This window comes from Gossypium arboreum, chromosome 9, assembly GCF_025698485.1.
Source record: "Gossypium arboreum isolate Shixiya-1 chromosome 9, ASM2569848v2, whole genome shotgun sequence".
Taxonomy (NCBI): domain Eukaryota; kingdom Viridiplantae; phylum Streptophyta; class Magnoliopsida; order Malvales; family Malvaceae; genus Gossypium; species Gossypium arboreum.
In genome coordinates this window covers 54242545-54260675 of record NC_069078.1, presented here as the reverse complement: position 1 = coordinate 54260675, position 18131 = coordinate 54242545, and the positions used below count along the sequence as shown (strand labels likewise).

The window sequence follows — 18131 nt, the reverse complement described above, 5'->3', positions numbered from 1 at the left end:
TAATTTTAGGTAATTTTCACCCTAATCGTGTCTTTAGTATGCATGTTTAAGAGACTAAGAAAAGGATGCTACCTACTGAGTTGCAATTCTCAATCCTATCCCAAAATTTTAAGCTTATTCAATACCCAAAACTACACAATAAAGCAATTGAAATAAAAGCAATCAGACAAAATCCCAAAAATCTTTTGAGTGTTTGTTAGGCTAAAACCGCTATAGGAAAAAACCAAACACAAAGCTAGAAAAATCCCACTTCTTTCTTCTTTTTTTCTTTTCATTTCTGTTTCCTTTTTAACTTTGCCAAATCTGGCAACCTTAGAAGGATTGAGGGCTCGTTCATCCCATAAACAAGAGATCCTCGATATTGACAACGAAGACGAAGAGTGTAGGCCTTGGCGTCGAAGGTTCTCAATGGCTTTCACCTGGGGTTCCTCTCTCAGGATCACTCTTCTTCTCCTCCTTATTGCTGCTATTGTTTTCGCTTGTTTCACCCTCCCTGTTGAAAAGGTTTGGTTTTTCTACCTATTTACACGTTTCCTTGATCTGGGTGAAGTTTATTTTTCTCTTCTTTTTTTCTTAATTTTGCTTTTTCATTTTGTTCTCCGATCTGGGTATTTGTTGTTTTCTCTTTTTGATTGATAATTTGTTAATTTTGTAGGGTTTTTCTTTTACTAATTTTGTTCTTTCTTTTTGAGCTTTTTCTAATCCGGGGCTTTCCTGTTTTGACCTTTTTGGTTAATCATTTATGGATTTTTGGATGTTTATATCGATTGAAGATTTGAATGTTGGGTTTTCTACTCAAATGAGTTACCTATGTGGCACATTTTGGGGTTGAGGTTATAAGTGCAAACTTGTGATTTTGGTCTTAGGTTTCACGATTGATATGCTACCAAGCTGTACTTTTGAACCCAATGTATTTGTCTAATTGTGTTCCTTTTCTGAAACTAGTACAAATTGCAAAGCTGGGACAATGTATGAAAGAGTTATGAGGGGGACTACAAAATTAGCTAAAGCATTAATTCTTAGAGCTGAATTCTTAAGGATTCTGATTCTCTCCCGCTTTCCCAATGTTAGCTGTTGGTGTTTAAATTAAGCTCAGTTGTTATGTTGATGAAAATAAGTTTTTCTTGCAGATTCTGAAGGATTTTTTGTTATGGGTTGACAAGGATCTTGGACCTTGGGGTCCACTTGTGCTGTAAGTCCCGTGAAATCCTGTATTTTTTTTGGCTTCCGTTAGCATCTATCATGTCATCTACTTGAATGTAATTCATTTGATTCGGTAATATATGAATATAATAAATCTAATATAAATTGATGTTGCCGTTGAAACATTGTTCAACTGAGTTGAAAGTTTTGTCGGTTTGCTTGGTTCTTACTGTCTTTAGCTTTCTGTCCATGTAAACAGAAAGTGGATCATTTCCTTTATGTGAAACATGGAGAGAATGTAAGGTTATGCGTTCTTCAGCATTGCATGAATAAAATGCCCCTCCATGAGTAATGAAATTAGCATGTCGTAGTTATGTGGAATGCCTCTTAAATTTGAAGCTTTGGGATTGATAATTGGTCAGTTTGCTGGTGAATTGATTAGCTGTAGAATGTAGATAACTTAGTTCTGAAGTATTGGAATTTTTCATTTGACTTTTCCAACTCATATTTCTTTGTTGGTTTGCAGGGCTGTTGCTTATATTCCTTTGACAGTCTTGGCCGTTCCAGCTTCAGTGCTTACCGTAAGCGTTAAACTCCTATACTGATGCTTCAGTGTAGCCAAATTGATTACTATTTTGTATGATCATGCAATTTCTTGCATTCCAAACCCTGGAGTATTGATCATGATTCTTTCTTAGTGGCTCTCTTCCATGGAGTAGGCATGGTGTCCATGTCAGTGGAGCCTACCTTTATCTACTAATTTAGAAGTATAATCCAGTCAGTGCTGATGCTGATTATTTACCATACATGGCTCTTTTAGGAAGCTTTTGGTCAACTCCTATATGGAAAAGTTAATTACCTGTTAATATACTTAGAATTAGGTTCTATAGATGAGTTGGTAGCCCTGTGTAAGGTGTCTGGATCAGGATTGAAGTTTCCTTTGCTACAACTAGTGCTGATAACAGTTTGCATTAATATCTAGAGTAATGGTATGGTAAATTGTGGCTCGACACTTTTTGGTTAAATTCTATGCTGCCTACCAAAACAAACCATTTTTAACCCAAAATTTTGTTTGTCATTTACTGAAGGAGAGTTGATGTATGATAACTTGCATTCTTACAGTTAATTTTAATATTAAACTATCCCTATGATCTTTAACTTCTTTTTTCCTTATTTTTCTACAGCCTATTTTATCAAATTTCTTGTTGTTATGTGTCATATTGTACTTGCCCTGCACAGTTGTAGATTGAAACTTCCAAAAATTAGACAGGAAGTGAACAAACTTTAACCTCGCCTAGTACTGTGTTTCAGCTTGGTGGTGGTTATCTTTTTGGATTGCCTGTGGGCTTTGTTGCGGATTCTATTGGTGCAACCCTTGGTGCGGGAGCGGCATTCCTTCTTGGCAGAACAGTATGTTAACTGACTTGTTTTGAAAACTTTTAATGTTATGCCTTATTACTTTACCTTCCATTGACTGATTTCGTGGCAGGTTATTGATGTGTTTGATATCAGTTTTTACTGAACTTTATTGCTTGCTTTATATTTACTTCCGTTTCTTACTTATTTCTTGAGTCTCTCGTTCAATTTTCATCTTATTATGTTTTCCTTATACAGATTGGGAGATCATTTGTTGTTTCTAAGTTGAAGGATTATCCTCAGTTCCGGTCAGTAGCACTTGCAATACGGAGATCTGGCTTTAAGGTTTATACTCTTTTTCTTAATTTCTGAAGGATAGCATCTTGGTTTGTAGGATATGTCTATCCCTAAGCCTTAAATTAAATTTATGCTATTTGATAGGTTTTGGCTTAAATCATGCTTAATGCATTATGAGTTATCAAATTTGACGGCATCTTGACTTCATGAAAATGCTATTTTCCAAATAATGGGAAAAAAAAAAGAGCAAATTTTTTTTTTCTTCTGAAGTTTGAGTAGTTTGAAGGACATTGAATTAATAAAAGAAAAGTGGCTTTCGGGCTTTCAGTAAGTAATGTTTTGGATTATCAAGATAAAAATGTTACTTGTTATTTCTCCTTGAGGGTATTCATCTCATGCTACAAATACAATCAAGCATTTTTGTTCATTGAATCCATTTTGTATGATCTCAAATTGTGGATATGGGTTATATTATGTTTGGTAATCCTAATCTGTTAACATGAAATTCCTTGCAATATCCGGGAAAAGAGGAAAAACAATTCTGGCTGATATTTAAAGTTTGCCTGATGGTTCTGTTGCAACACTGTATGTTAATTTATGCTCTATATTAATTAATGTCTTATTGAGAAAATGGATAATACCATTAGAACTTCCTGAGGTAAGCAGTGTGCTCATGTGAAATGACTTCTTTTGAACCACACACTTCAGATTTTTAAATTTTGTTCTGTTGTTGCACAGATCGTTTTGCTGCTTCGACTTGTACCCTTACTCCCATTCAACATGTTGAATTATCTGTTGTCCGTGACTCCTGTCCCTATTCTAGAATACATGCTGGCCTCCTGGTTAGGAATGATGGTATTTGCATCTCTATTTAACTATCACCTTTCACTTATTGTTTCCAATTCTGCTTGCTATTTATACGTGTTTCGGTTTTTGGTGGTTTTGTTATGCTTTGGATTTAACACTGAGAACGGTGTTTGTACAGCCAATAACACTTGCTTTAGTTTATGTCGGAACAACACTCAAGGATCTTTCTGACGTGACACATGGATGGAGTGAGTTTTCAACTACTCGTTGGGTAAGTCTTGTTATTCTTTATATGTTTGATTGCTTATCTATTTTCATTTTAAGCGATTGGTCTCAGTTTGTGGTTGCTGAGCTTCAATTGTGGCCCCTTTAGGCCAGGAAATGGACATAATTAGTTACTTTCCTATAAGATTCTTTGCTTTGACTGGCACAAAAGGGAACCCGGGTTGCATTTTCATTTTTATATAAGGCAATTCTGGTTAGGACAATGAAGATGATTTACTTCATCACAATTCTGTCTTGTGTTCTTACAACCCATGTTTGCTTTATGAGTGCAGGCATTTCTCATATTGGGCCTTTCTGTGTCTGGTAAGCTGCGAATTCTAGGATAAATGATAGTCAAGAAAATACTTAAAATTTACAGAACTGCAATGATGTCCTTGTTTGACATCGGTTAATTTTTTTTATGCAGTGCTTTTAATGATTTGTGTGACTAGAGTTGCCAAATCGGCTCTAGATAAAGCCTTGGCCGAAAATGAGGATATTGATAGCATTGTAGGCTCACCACCGTTACCTATCATGGGTGAAGCACCCACAGATTTCCACCAGCCTCTTATAATTAAGATAGATGCTGCAGCTGCCAATGAAGGTCATGAAAAATGAAGTAAAATTACCTGTAAATTCTTCTCTCCTCTTCTTTTATATGCTGTGATTCAATTTCTTTGCTTGTTGGTTTAGTTCTCCATAGAAATAGCTGATTATACAATGGAGTTGGTGTTGCGAATAAGCAATTTAAGTTTAGTTCAGTGAATGAGAATGAATGAAACAATTGAGATATTGTTGAGAGTATGCTGATTTAGAGCTTTCTCTTTCCTCTATTTCTTGCACACCGCATGCATTATTTACTTATGTTATTTGAACTCGGATACGAGTGTATATCTGACATGGATAGGTTCAAATTTTTAAAGTTTCCTTGGAGGGTAATATGCTTAAAGCCATGTTCTTATGATTTTCTTGTTCTCTATGGAGACATCATCTAAAGATTACGAATACGACTTCAGATATTTTAATTACCATCTACAATGTATTCAGAGTGGATGAGGGTATTCACTTTGGTTAAACACAAACATATATATAATATTATCTGGGTTGCTTTATTTGATTTGGATTTTATTATCCAAAAAAGGTAGAGTGAATTGAATCATTGATTTGGATTTAGATTTTCAAACCCATTTTCTGCTTTATTGTTCAAATATCTTTGACTTTCCTAAATTTAGATGTTTAGTGGATTGGGATATGAATTCATACACTAAAACTGGGATTTCAATTTAATGAAGATAAATGAACTGCTTGGGATTTTAGAATTTGAATTTTAAAACATTTAGAAATGTTAAACATACATTATAATTTATCAAATCTATAAATTTGTTGGATACTTATTCAATAACAAATTTGAATTTCTTAAAATATTTTTGTATTTGATATTTCAATTAATTAGTTTAGTTCTTACTAATTTTAATATGAGTGGGCGAGGTTGGATTCAGGTTTTAGCATTTGTATTTGGATTAGGCTTAGGCAAAATTTTAAGTCTATTTTTTGAGTCGAGTTTGACCCAAAAAACTAACTTAAATTTTTACTTGGCTCAAACTCATGAAAAACTCATTTAGTGAGAGACTATTATCTTTACAATTACTATAAACAATCTTATAATTTTGGTATGCATAAATATTTATATTTAAATTTAATTATAAAACAGTGCATATCTATATCTATATAATTATTTGAATTGTTAAGTTGATGTCATCAATTAATGGATTTGAAAATATCAAAAATTTATTTAAATTGCTGATTAAATGTGTTATCTATGAATTGGGTTTAAGTGTGTAAGAAGACTTGTTGGTTTTATAAGGTAGTGTATTTTTATTTTTATGTAAAATTTGAAAGAAAAATATTGAGGATAGGATTAGAAGGTGAGAGATTATGATTTTGGATACCTTTACTTTATGATTTGAATAAAAGTTAGATAAATGAATTGAGGTGAGGTGGATGCATAGCATGAATATTATATATGATTTACTTTTTTTTTTTTACTTTATTTTCTTGTCCATTTTCTCTGTCTCCCCATATTTAGGGTGTAGTTTGAAAGAACTTTGATGTAATGGAACCCCGTTTTTAGAATTTATATTAAAAATTTGTTTATTATTTGAATAATGTGAAGCCAACCTAAGCTTTTCTCTTCTCAATCTTTTCCTGTTCTAGAAAATATTTTGTTTTTGACTTTTATCTTTGAATTCTCCATGAGCTTTTCCTTTCCGTGGTTCTACTTATTTCCTTTCTTTTCCTTTTAATTTTAATTAGGGATTCACTTTTTTTTAAATTTATAAATTTATAAATTTATAAACATTTTAAACATTTTCTTAACCTGAATTAAACAAAAATAAAAGAAACTAAATTTAAACATTTTTATATAACATCTTAATTAAATTTTATTATTTTTATTTCACTTACAATTTCACTAAAACTTGATACAAACTACTATAGAGAATTAATTTAATAAAATGTGTATTTCATACTTTATAATCTTTTAATAATACAAATACTTTTTTATATTTTGCTAAAGTTATTCATGGTTAGATCTATATTTGTATAAAATAAGGAGACTAAAAACATCATAAATAAAATTCATATCATCAATGTGAAAGAAATTTAGATGACTAAAGTTCGCCACATCAACAAAGCTAATGCGTAAAATTAACGACAGAAGCAAACAACTATTAAAATAGAAATGAAAATTTGAAATTTATTATTATATATTATTTGGATTCTAGCTTTTTGCTCTCTGATGGACTTTTGTGGAGAAGATGATTGTGAGACTCGCCCGTCAAAGGATTGGGTCTCAAAAAAAGTGAGTTTTAAAGGAAAGGAGGGGGATGAAGGTAGCAATATAGAGGTTGATTTATTACGGGAGAAGACACTTACTTGGAAGGACCGACTTCTAGGGAGAGGTGTTGTTGGATCTCAAGACTCATCAAGTGTTCCTGACAGAGGACTTTGACTTTTTGGAAGGAGATATTACTAGATCTATGGTTAATGGGGTTCTGTCAATTGAATTCTCAAATAGCATACAACAATTGATGGTTAAAGAGATGGCGACTATGATGGAAGTTAAGCTTTCGGGGAGAAATATTGGATATAACACCTTTCAAAATAAGATTTTCAATTTATGGAAGCCAGCCAAGCCATTTCAATTAATGGATGTTGAATATGGTTATTATTTGGTAAAATTTCAAAGTAATGACGATTTCGAAAAAGTATTAACACAAGGATCGTGGGTAGTGTTTGGGCAATACCTAACCGTTCAGCCATAAACACCAAATTTTGATCCTCTTCAATCGTACCCAAGTGTCGTAATGACATGGATCAGATTTTCGGGTTTGCTTGATTTTGTATACAAAAGGAAAATCTTGGAGAAGATCAGCGGTTTGGTTGGTAGAATAGCAAAACTTGACTATAATACCGATAGTAGATCGAGGGGGAGATTTGCGTGAATAGTAGTTTTTGTGAACCTTGATAAGCCGTTGATTCCTTATCTCTGGTAACTTTGAACTCACTAGAAAGAAGGTTGAGAAGGCGGAACCAAGGCCATGTGAAAGTGTGTCAGACAAGGATTGGAACATTCGGGCCGTGGATAATGGTGGAACGAAAATCATGACGAAATTTTAGAGAAAGTTGAAATTAAAATGCTAGAAGCCAGTAAGATGTTTCGGGATCAATATTTGATATATTGAATCCTTTGGAGGAAGGTAACGATGCTAATAATGAAGGTTTAGTAGATTTAAAGGGCATCAAATTTCTGAAAGGAGACAATCAAAAGTAAGGCTAGGGTTGAGGGATTTGAAGCCGTTAAAAATGGGCCGAGCAAGAAGGAAGCAAAATAGATTTCTTTAGAAAGCCTGGAAGGTGAGCTTGGGCCAAATAGAAATTGAAAGGTTATTGGGACAGCAAGGCACGGGGCTGGATTAGAAAAGGAAAATGATGTGTTACATGATTCTAGATGGGTTGAGGAATTTGGGCTTCCTGTGGAAAATTTTGAATTAGTTCGAGCCAAGTTAACAATTCCCACTATTGAGCGTAAAAAAAATCCCCTTTTTGCATAATTTTAATAATTCAAAAAATAATTGTGTTATAGTGGATGGTGAATATGGAAACTCTCTCCTTAATGATCCTTTAATGAAAAAGGTTGGTTTTGATAAAGGTTCGCAACTCTCATTTAGCCCTTATTTGGCTACGACATCGCATTTTAATCCTACTTTTGAAGTGTCGGTTGAAACCTCGGTATCACTTAGTGCTGTTGTTTTGGATCCTAAAAAGCATTCTGCTGTTACTTTCAAAGAAAATTTTGACTTAGTAATTAATAAGCAATCAAATGGAGTTAGACTTGGTGATTCTAGCAAAGGTATTCTAATTCATAAAAGGCAGAGTTTCGCGACAAGAGGGGGATACGTTCGAAGAGGAAGAAACCTTGATAAAACCATTAAGGATTGAGGAGTTTGGTTCAAAATAGAGGGAAGTAATCAAATTCCTTTATCTGATACGATGAACTCTATAATTAAGCTTATTAGTGCAAAATTTGAGGTAAAATCTGAAAAAATCTATTATGATTATTGCCGGGAATCTTCATAAGGAGTCGACTAGCCAAGAAAGATAGATGTCAGTATCTCTCCATCCTCTTATTTTTTTTTAATTTTATGAACTTATCAGTTTTTTCTTGGAATTGTCAAGATTGCCCGAGTAGCAAGTTCCCTCGAATTTTTTACGAGTATAATAGAGAGCTTAAGCTCGATATAGTAGGATTGTTAGATACTAGAGTTAGTGAAAGTAAAGGAAATTGTATCATTGCCAAGTTGGGTTTTCAGTTCCCGCTTCAGATGGAAGCTATTGGTTTTTCAAGTGGTATTTGGGTTGGTTGGAAAGATTCAATACAAGTTGAGATTATCCAGAATTATTCACAATTTTTATTGGTCTGGGTCATCTCTAATGTTACAAAATATCCTGTTTTTATCTCCTTTGTTTATGGGAGTCCAGATAGACGGAAGAGAAGGCTTCTTTGGAAGGGTTTAAAAGCAACCATGTCTGATGTTTCTGTGCCCTAGATGGTTATTGGTGATTTTAATGTCGTGCTTTCTTCTAGTGAAAAGAAGGATGGGCGAAATCATAGGAGAAAGTGTCATTCTTTTGGGATTTTATGGATTCAGTTGACCTTTATGATTTGGGTTATAAAGGCCCCTCCTTCACTTGGCATAAAGGTGGGGCTCATGAGCATCTTGACAGAGTAATAGGTAATAATGCTTGGATTAAAGCCTTTCCATATTGTTTGGTGTCCCACCTTCTAAGAATTAAGTCTAAACAAAAGCCTCTATTCATGTCTCTTAGATCGAAAGTTAACCTACCTAGAGGGAGACTTTTCAGGTTTCTTGCTAGATGGACTAAACATCCAGATTTTTTGGAGTTTGGTAAGAATAATTGGAGTTATAATGGGGATATGACTCCCTCTATTGCTCAGTTTAATTCTAGTATTAAAAATTGAAATAAGTCTGTCTACGGTCAAATTGGATATTATAAAAGGCAATTGTTACAAAATTGTAAAAGGCAATTGTTATAGAAATTTTCTAGCATTCAGAAGGTAATGGAAAGGTCATATTCTGATTAGTTAATTTAGCAAGAGATGGAGGTGCGGGAAGACTTAGAGAGCGTCCTTCATCATGAAGAACTTTTTTGAAGTCAAAAAGTAAAATGTGATTGGTTAGTCTTGGGTGATCGGAATATCAAAATTTTCCATAGGCATACAATCTAAAGGAGAAAGAATAATAGGATTACTACTTTAAGGAATGATAATCGGGAGTGGATTTTCGAAGAGGAGGCTCTATAGGTTGAAGCGATTAAGTTTTTTCAAAGGCTATATGGGGAGGCTCCTGAACCTATGAAAGGACATCCATCTAATGCATTTTCTAAGCTTGAGAATTGTCCTCTTTGATATGGCTTCGGTTAAAGCTCCGGAAAGTGATAGGTTTCACGCTTTATTCTTTCAAAATCAATAGGGACATATTGGGACCACGGTTTGTAATTGGGTAAAGTTGGTTTTTGTCGATAAAGCTATTGATCCGGATTTGAATAACACTTTAATTGTTCTTATTCCCAAGGTTCATAATCCTTAAACCTTTTTTCAGTTTCAGCCAATCAACCTTTGTTCAGTCCTTTAAAAACTAAGAATAAAAATTATCACTAATCATTTTAAAGTAGTTTTTCCTGTGATTAATGCACAAGAGCAGGTTGGATTCCTCGCCGGAAGGAACATCATGGATAATATTCTTATTATTCAGGAAGCTATTCATTCCATGAAAAACAAGCAGAAGAATAAAACTTGGATTGCTATTAAAGTTGATATGGAGAAAGCTTATAACCGGGTGAGATGAGAGTTTATCTATGCTTCTCTTTAGGTTGCAGGTATCCTTGATTTTCTTTGAAAATAATGTTATTATGTCTGTCATTATGAATTCTACTTTGCAGATCATGTGGAAAGGTGTCCCAACTAAAAAGTTCTGACTTGTTAGAGGCATTCAGCAAGGGTGTCCGCTTTCTCCACACCTCTTCGTTTTGACCATAGAATGGTTAGGACGTGATATTAAGTCTGCCATTACCATGGGTCAATAGAAACCTATCAGGTTTTTTGTATCTAGAGCCTACCATTTATCACCTCTTTTTTTGTAGATGACCTTATTATATTCGGACAAGCAAAGATGTAATAAGCTAGAATCATAAAAGGTATATTGGAAAGTTTCTGTGGTTATTCTGGTCACAAAGTTAATACTCTAAAGATGAACATTTTCTTTTCCAAAGGTATTAGTAAGGAGTTAAGGGAGCATATCAGCAGTATTTTTGGTTATCTCAAGGTCCAAATGTAATGACTCAAATTTTACAGTTATCGAAAAAGTACAATTTTGGGTCTTTGTTTCTGAAAAATAGATTCGTAAATATTTATTAAATATTTACGAAGTTAAGTGAGTGGTTAATTAAAGTTTAATAAAGTGAATTAGCTTAAATTAAGGATAATCAAATAAAATGATTAAATTGAATGAAGTGTGAAAGTTTAATTATAGATTAAAAGAAAGTGAAAAGGACCAAAATGGGAATTATACCATTTGTCCTAAGTGAGTGACATAAACATAAAAATCGAGATTTTATGTGTTAAAATATATTAAATTATTATTCTTATTATTTATTATTATAGTTTTATATTTAATTATTATTGTTATTGTTATTATTATTTAATTGATATTATATTATTAAATTAAATAAATTAAAGGTTGACAAATGTATGGTACAAATGGTGACATGTGTAATACTAATATACATACAATTGTAAAATACATGTATGTTTACTTATTATATAAGTATATTATTAAATTAAGTTATATATATAAAGTAAATAAATGAAAAGAAACAAAAGAATAGAAATGAAGAAACAAAGCAAACGAAACAGGGAGCAGGGGAAGGAAAGAAGAAAAAGAGAAAAGATAGAAGAAAAAAGGGAAAATTCAAGGTTTGAAGCTTGGAAGTTTAATAGGTAAGTCAATTTAGCCTTTTTTATTTAATTTTGATATTTTGGAAGTCATGGAACAAGGTTTTGATGAAATTAAATTGATATATTGAAAGTTATTAGATTTTTAAATATTGTTTATGTTGAATAAAATGATGAATTAGGGATTAAATTGATAGAAATTCAAGTTAGAAGTGAGATAAGGATTGAATTGTAAAGTAATTCATAAGTTTTGAATAGTAGGACTAAATCGAAAGAATTTTGAAATTATGGTTTTATGCTGAAATTAGTCTAAAGTTGTAATTGAATGAAAATATTGAGTTAAATGTGAAGAATAAAAGTTAGTCTCGGTTTAAGGACTAAATTGGAATTTAGGCAAAAGATGAATAAAAATTGAAATATTCAATGAGAAAATTGAATGGTAGTGTATTGATAATTTTTAATTGATTTCCATAGCTAACGTTGTTCCAGGAAAATCTCGGCTAAGCAAGGAAAAAAGGGCAAAGACAACGGGAGTTAACTCGGAAATTACGGTTTGTATTTCTATAATCCGAACTTAATATTTAATTGTTGAATTTATTATTTAATGTGTAGGTTGATGCATTGAAAAGTGAAATTTAATTGTTAATTATTATATTTTGATTGAATGTTATGGTAAGTAATTAATGTAAGCATTATTGTGTTTTATGATTATTGAAATGAATCAAAATATATATTGTATTGCAATTGAATTGCATGTGGATTGATATGGAAAAATGTATTAAATTGAATTGAAATTAAATTACGAATGAAATTGAAAATTTGAAAGTTTACAATTAACTGTATCGGGCTAGTCGGATATAGTTGGCATGCCATAGGATTGGAAGTGTTTAGGGATATTCCGACTGTGTGTCGATGAGACACTATAAGTGTCGACTCATCATTCGCTTTTTCAGATTCGCTTACGAAAAGGTACTCAGAGGTATCGTGATCATATCTTATCGCTTTTTGGATTTGTTCCGATGAGGTACTTTGTGTACCGCCACCGCTACTGTTACTGTTACCTTTACGGTGTATTTCGGCTTCAGCCAATGAAACACTGTATACTATCCTCAGTGTGTGGTTTGGATCCGTGTATCCGTATAGGTCCGAGTCATGTTAATAGGGCAAATAAAGGTATTGAAAATTTACTGCTACCAAATTTTTAACTGTAACTGAATAAATAAATGACTGCTATTGAATAATAATGATTAAATGATTGTTATTGAAAAATATTGATTGTCATCGAATAATTGATTGATATTGAGTAAAGGATCGTTACTGAACGAATAATTGTTACTGGATAACTAATTGTTTTCGAATGACTAAATGTTACTGAAAGAATCTGAAAAATTAATCGATACTGAAATATGTTTACTGATATTGAATAGTGAACAGAAACATAAGTAAGACATATGAATAGAGAATATTATTGTTGTGAATTAAATGAAAAATTTAATCAAGTTATTAGATAATGAAGGTTGAATGAGTTGTAAAGAAATTGCTTATGAAATGAATAAATGAATATTTATAATTATTATAGGACAATAAGTGTAAGTTATATTTTAAATGTTCAGATTATAGAAATACCACTGAGTTCATACTCAACGTACGGTTTATTTCTGTGCGCAGGTTAGATTAAAGCTAGAATGTTGAATCAGCATCCCAGGCCGATCTCGAACTCAATAAGGTAACACATGTTAATTGTTGATAATGGCATGTACCTAGGTCATTAAGTTAATGTTTGTAAATGGTAATAAAAAAAATATAAAGATGTTGAATTATGTATGAAACATGTAAATTTTGGTGACTAAACCTAAGAAAATTAATTAGGTTAGTATGATAATGTTTAATTGATATAAATTGTGGTACCACTGAGGGTACATTGGATGAATGATTTATTGCTAAAATTGGATAGCATATAAAATGTGTTTAGACTGGTTGAATGGAGAAATTTTGAAATGCTTATTGTCTACAGTTTGCAAGGTTGGTAAATTTAAAAATACAAAGTTCATTTTGAGTTCACATGGTTTGTCACACGGGTATGTGACTAGGCCGTGTGAGACACACGGCTTGCAAATAGGCATGTTGTTAGGTAGTGTGTCCCCTACACTTAAATTGTTACAACCAAGTTAGTACACGGGCATATACCTTGGTTGCTACGGTCGTGTCTTAAAGTTAGTTTAGTACACGGGCAGGCCATACAGACATGTGTCATGATCGTGTTTAAAAGTCAGTGTTGCACACGGGTTGAGGACACAGGCGTGTCCCAAGCCGCACGGGCATGTTAAACTAGCCACACGGGCGTGTGGTACTATTCAAAAGAAGAAAATTTAAAATTTCACGAAAAATTTCCTAAGCTTCCGATCGAATCCCGATTTGTTTTAATTACACTTGTAAAGTACTGTGGACCCATTAAAGTTATATTTAGATGGATAATATTGCATTTATACTTGTTTATGTGCAAATGTATTGTAATGACTGGTAATACTCTGTAATCCTGTTCCAGTAACGGGACGAGGTTAATAGTGTTACACCAAAACCTATGTACGTATTTGGGAACGCCCCTTTTTCATGTTAAAGTTACTAAGTGTACCTTGAGGTTTGTTGTTGATAGGGTTCGGAGTAAGCTGTACAGTTGGGATGTTAAACAATTGTCTCTAGCAGGAAGGTTCACTCTGGCACAATCTGTCTTATTGTCGATCCCAAGTTACTTCATGCAATACATAATGGTCCCTAAAGGTATTTGTGCTGAAATAGAAAGTATAGTTAGATAGTTTATATAGGGATCCTCGACTAGGAAAAGGAAGATGGCAATGGTTAGATGAGAGGATATTTGTCAACCCCGATCTTGTTGGGGATTGGGCATTAGACATCTATAGGATCAAAATTGTTCCTTTATGGCTAAGCTTAGGTATCAGTTCATAACAAACTCCAATGCTCTTTGGGTACGTTTCCTAAAGTCAAAGTACAAGGTTCAAGACAGGATTCCAGAGGATATTTCGAAGGGAAAATGCTTGTTTCTTTAGAGGGCCCTTTCAAAGGCCTGGCCTCTAATCCGTGTAAACTTAAGTTGGTCTATGAGAAATGGTTGTAGTGTTAAATGATGGTTGGGTCCCTGGATTCCAAATGTTGGGTCGTTGGTAAGAAGAATCCCTTCACATGCTAATCTTGATAGGGATTATTTTCTTATGGATATGGTTATAGAAGATTGTAGTTGGAATTTGGATATTTCTCGTTTTTAGTTATAGAAGGATATTGTTAAGAGGATTGTAGGGATCCCCCATCCGCACCATTCTGTAGGCCAGGATAAAGTTATATGAGCTAGATCTACAATTGGTGCATGCTCTTTTAAAAATGCTTACTAGAAACTTCGCGAGATGGCGTGGAATTTGAATGACGGATTATGGCAAATTTTGTGGAAACTTCAAGGTCTACAATGAGTTATATTCTTCATTTGAATAGTGTTTAAAGAAAGACTTCTTACTAATGTCGAACACGTGAGGAGAGGGATAGTGAGTATCAGTTCATGTGGATTTTGTGGTAATGAATCTGAGGATGTTTTACATGTTATCAGAGATTGTAGAGCAACTAAAGATATAGGTGATTCCTGAAGATAAGCGCAGATGGTTTTTCTCTAGAGATTTGAGAGTATGGCTTGTGGCTAATTTGCAGAATCAATTGCAAATTTGGTTTGGGGAGGTGGATTAGTCTTGCATTTTTGGGTTAATCACTTGGCATATTTGGAGAAATTGGAATTTACATGTGTTTCAAGGAGTCTCATGGAGTGTTGACGAAGTGATTATAGCCTCATATAGTTGGGCTACGTAGTATTTCTCTGTGGGTAAGGTGGATGTGACCAAGAGGAATACAATGATTTCCCACCCGATATTAACAGGTAATTGGATTCAATTAAACATGGATGGCACGGTACAAGCAGACTCGGGTTCTGCTGTTGCAAGGGAGTTATGCGTGACATGAAAGGGAATTGAATCTTATGATTGAATAAGTTTCTGGGAGTATGTTCAGTATTGGAGTTTGATCTATAGGGTATTTGTAACAGCCCGTTTTTAGTCAAATTAGAACAATGGTTTTGGGACCACAAATCTGAAGTTGAAATATTCATTTTATTATTATTTTAATGTCTACAGTATGAAAATATGATTGTGTGAAATTTTTGTTAAGAAATTTTATCATTTGAATGCTTAATTCGGTAAAAATGACTAAATCACTTAAAATGCAAAAGTGATGTTCTATTACCTAAAAGTGTCTAATAGCTATGAAACTTTTAAAGTAGAGGTCCTTATGTGATAAATAAACTATTTTTAGTGTTAGTGGACAAAGATGGACATGCATTAATGAATTTTAATGGTTTATATTAAAGGTTAATATTGTAATTTGGTTATTTAAGTATAATAAATAAAACAAAATAAAAAATTTTGAAGGCTATCATCTTCCTAGCCGATTTTTAGCAAAGAAAAAGCCATTTTTAGGGCTTTTGAAGCATTCGGTTACCTTCTAGCTCAATTGTAAGTTCGTTTTTGTCTCATTTGTAATGATTTCTACGTTTTTGAGATCGTTGTAATTAGGTCTAGCTAGCCGAGAGACTAATTTGCAAAATTTTTAAAGATTTTGAATGATGCCATTGATGATTAAGCATGAGTTTTGAAGTTTCTTGATAGATTATGAATGCTTGTTGATATATATACAAGTTTTGTTAAGTGATTTTTAGTGAAAATGCAAATTAGGGGCTAAATTGTGAAATGTGTAAATTTAGTGGTTAAAATATGAAATAAATGAAAAATATGGGCTGCTAGGCGTATAATAGTAATTCGGCTAGTATGGGTTGTGATTAAATTGCATGAATTTTGTTTTATGAGCCTAGGGACTAAATTGTAAAAGTGGTGAAACATTAGGGGCAAATGTGTAAATGTGCTTAAAAGTGTATTTTTTATTAAATTGAATAGAGAGATTATTAAATAAGTTAAATTTGAATATATTTAGATCAATAAAAGTAAAATTCGGATCTGGCTCGGGGAAAAACTAAAGTTATCGGCTAATCGACCTATTTCGTCGTTTTCACATCCGAGGTAAGTTCGTATGCAATAAATTTCATTATAAATGTATTTTAAATGTTTTGATATTTCTTAAACTATGAATATGATACTTCGGACAAATTCATCAATGACTCGAGGGTAATTCGGCACACGAAATCCCGGTTAAACCTTAGGAATAGTTTAGGATACTAGTGACATGTCATTAGGGGATACGTTGAGTTGGCTTCGGGCCATGATATTAGCACTTTGGGTGCGAGTTATTCTGATTTGGCTTCTGGCCATAATATCAGTACTTTTGATATAAGGTACCTTGATTTGGCTTCGGGCCATGGTATAGGTACTTATTGTGCGAGACTCTTGAGTATCCGACTTATATTCTGAATGGTTCAATAGGTAAATGAATGATGTGGTTGAGAATGAGTTTAGTACGAGATGGTACAGGAATGTGCATAAACCATATTAGCTTTGAATCGAAGAAATGGTGAAGAAAATATATAGTTTTGTAAATGAGTAATTGAAAGGTTTGTTAGTTGATGTGAATTCATGTATTTATAATCAATTGTTGAATTATGTGTTTATAATTATATCGAGTTTATTTCATATGAGCTTACTAAGCTTTATAGCTTACATCGTTTATTTTTTTTTATGTTTTATAATGGATTCAAAACAAGCACGGATTCGAAGATCGTCAGAGATTTCGTCACACTATCCTACTATCGATTTGGTACTTTAAAGCTTATGTTTTAAGTATATGGTATGTATAGGGATTTTGGTTATGTTGGTTAAGTTTTGGTAATGATTTTGGCCTTTTGACTTGGCTTGTAAGTGTATATGTTTTGGTTTGTAAATATAACCATGAGTGATGGCTTATTTTGAGTTATTTTGGTATGGTTAAATCATGTATATTTATATATATATATATATATATATATGTCTATGCTTTGTGAAATGTGTTGAATGATTAAGGTTGGATTCATGATACTTGTTGATAATAGGTAATTTGAATGTCAATAGGTGATGATTTGTGAATTGGTATGTTTGTGGAATTGAGCATATTGATGCATATTTGTTAATGGTCATTTTGATGAATTGAAAAAAAATAAAGATTGGTATAAACTTAGATGGCATAATGTGGTATTTATGTTTTGCATTGGTTGGTATTGGAAATGGTATAAATTATGCTTGATTTGGAATTGAATTATATGTCTATTGATGCTATGTTTTGTGCCATATGAATTGTATAGGTGTGCCTAAATTTGGGTGGCAAAATTGGCTTGATAAATAGCCTATTTTTGTCCACACGGGCAGAGGCACGAGCGTGTGTCTCAGCCGTGTGCGACACATGATTATGTTTTACGATCGTGTGTTCCCTAGTGTTGAATTTGAAACCAAGTCAGTATGCTTTACACGGGTGTGTGACTTGGCCGTGTGGCATAAGTCAGTATACCCACAGGTTTGGCATGGCCTAGCACACGGCCTGGTACAAGGGTGTGTATGGCCATTTTTAAGGCACACGGGCGTATGTGTTGGCCGTGTGACCTAAGTCAGAGAGTTACACGGGGTCGGGCACGGGTTGGGACACGACCATGTGCTCCCATTTCGAATGTCTACACGGCTTGTGACATGGGCGTATCTGG

The 18131-nt window shown here is 33.2% G+C and overlaps 1 protein-coding gene and 1 long non-coding RNA gene across 2 annotated transcripts; both read left to right on the top strand.

Moving 5' to 3' along the window:
- The first annotated feature begins 32 nt into the window (after positions 1-32).
- Positions 33-4816, top strand: LOC108454189 (uncharacterized). The gene is made up of 9 exons (XM_017752564.2): positions 33-504; positions 1131-1192; positions 1670-1724; positions 2455-2553; positions 2758-2844; positions 3535-3651; positions 3782-3874; positions 4161-4191; positions 4295-4816. The coding sequence occupies exons 1-9, from the start codon at positions 409-411 to the stop codon at positions 4483-4485; spliced, it is 831 nt and encodes a 276-aa protein (XP_017608053.1). The 5' UTR covers positions 33-408; the 3' UTR covers positions 4486-4816.
- Positions 4817-10199: 5383 nt separating this feature from the next.
- On the top strand, positions 10200-10682 carry LOC128280631 (uncharacterized). Its single transcript, XR_008270728.1, has 2 exons — positions 10200-10286; positions 10390-10682. It is a non-coding gene; the product is annotated as an uncharacterized LOC128280631 (long non-coding RNA).
- Positions 10683-18131: the final 7449 nt, after the last annotated feature.

Bases quoted from the DNA above. Each gene is read 5' to 3' on its own strand.
- LOC108454189 (XM_017752564.2), top strand. From the start codon at position 409: ATGGCTTTCACCTGGGGTTCCTCTCTCAGGATCACTCTTCTTCTCCTC. The intron at 505-1,130 runs GTTTGGTTTTTC...TTTTTCTTGCAG, and splicing joins TCACCCTCCCTGTTGAAAAG to ATTCTGAAGGATTTTTTGTT. The intron at 3,652-3,781 runs GTATTTGCATCT...GTGTTTGTACAG, and splicing joins CCTCCTGGTTAGGAATGATG to CCAATAACACTTGCTTTAGT.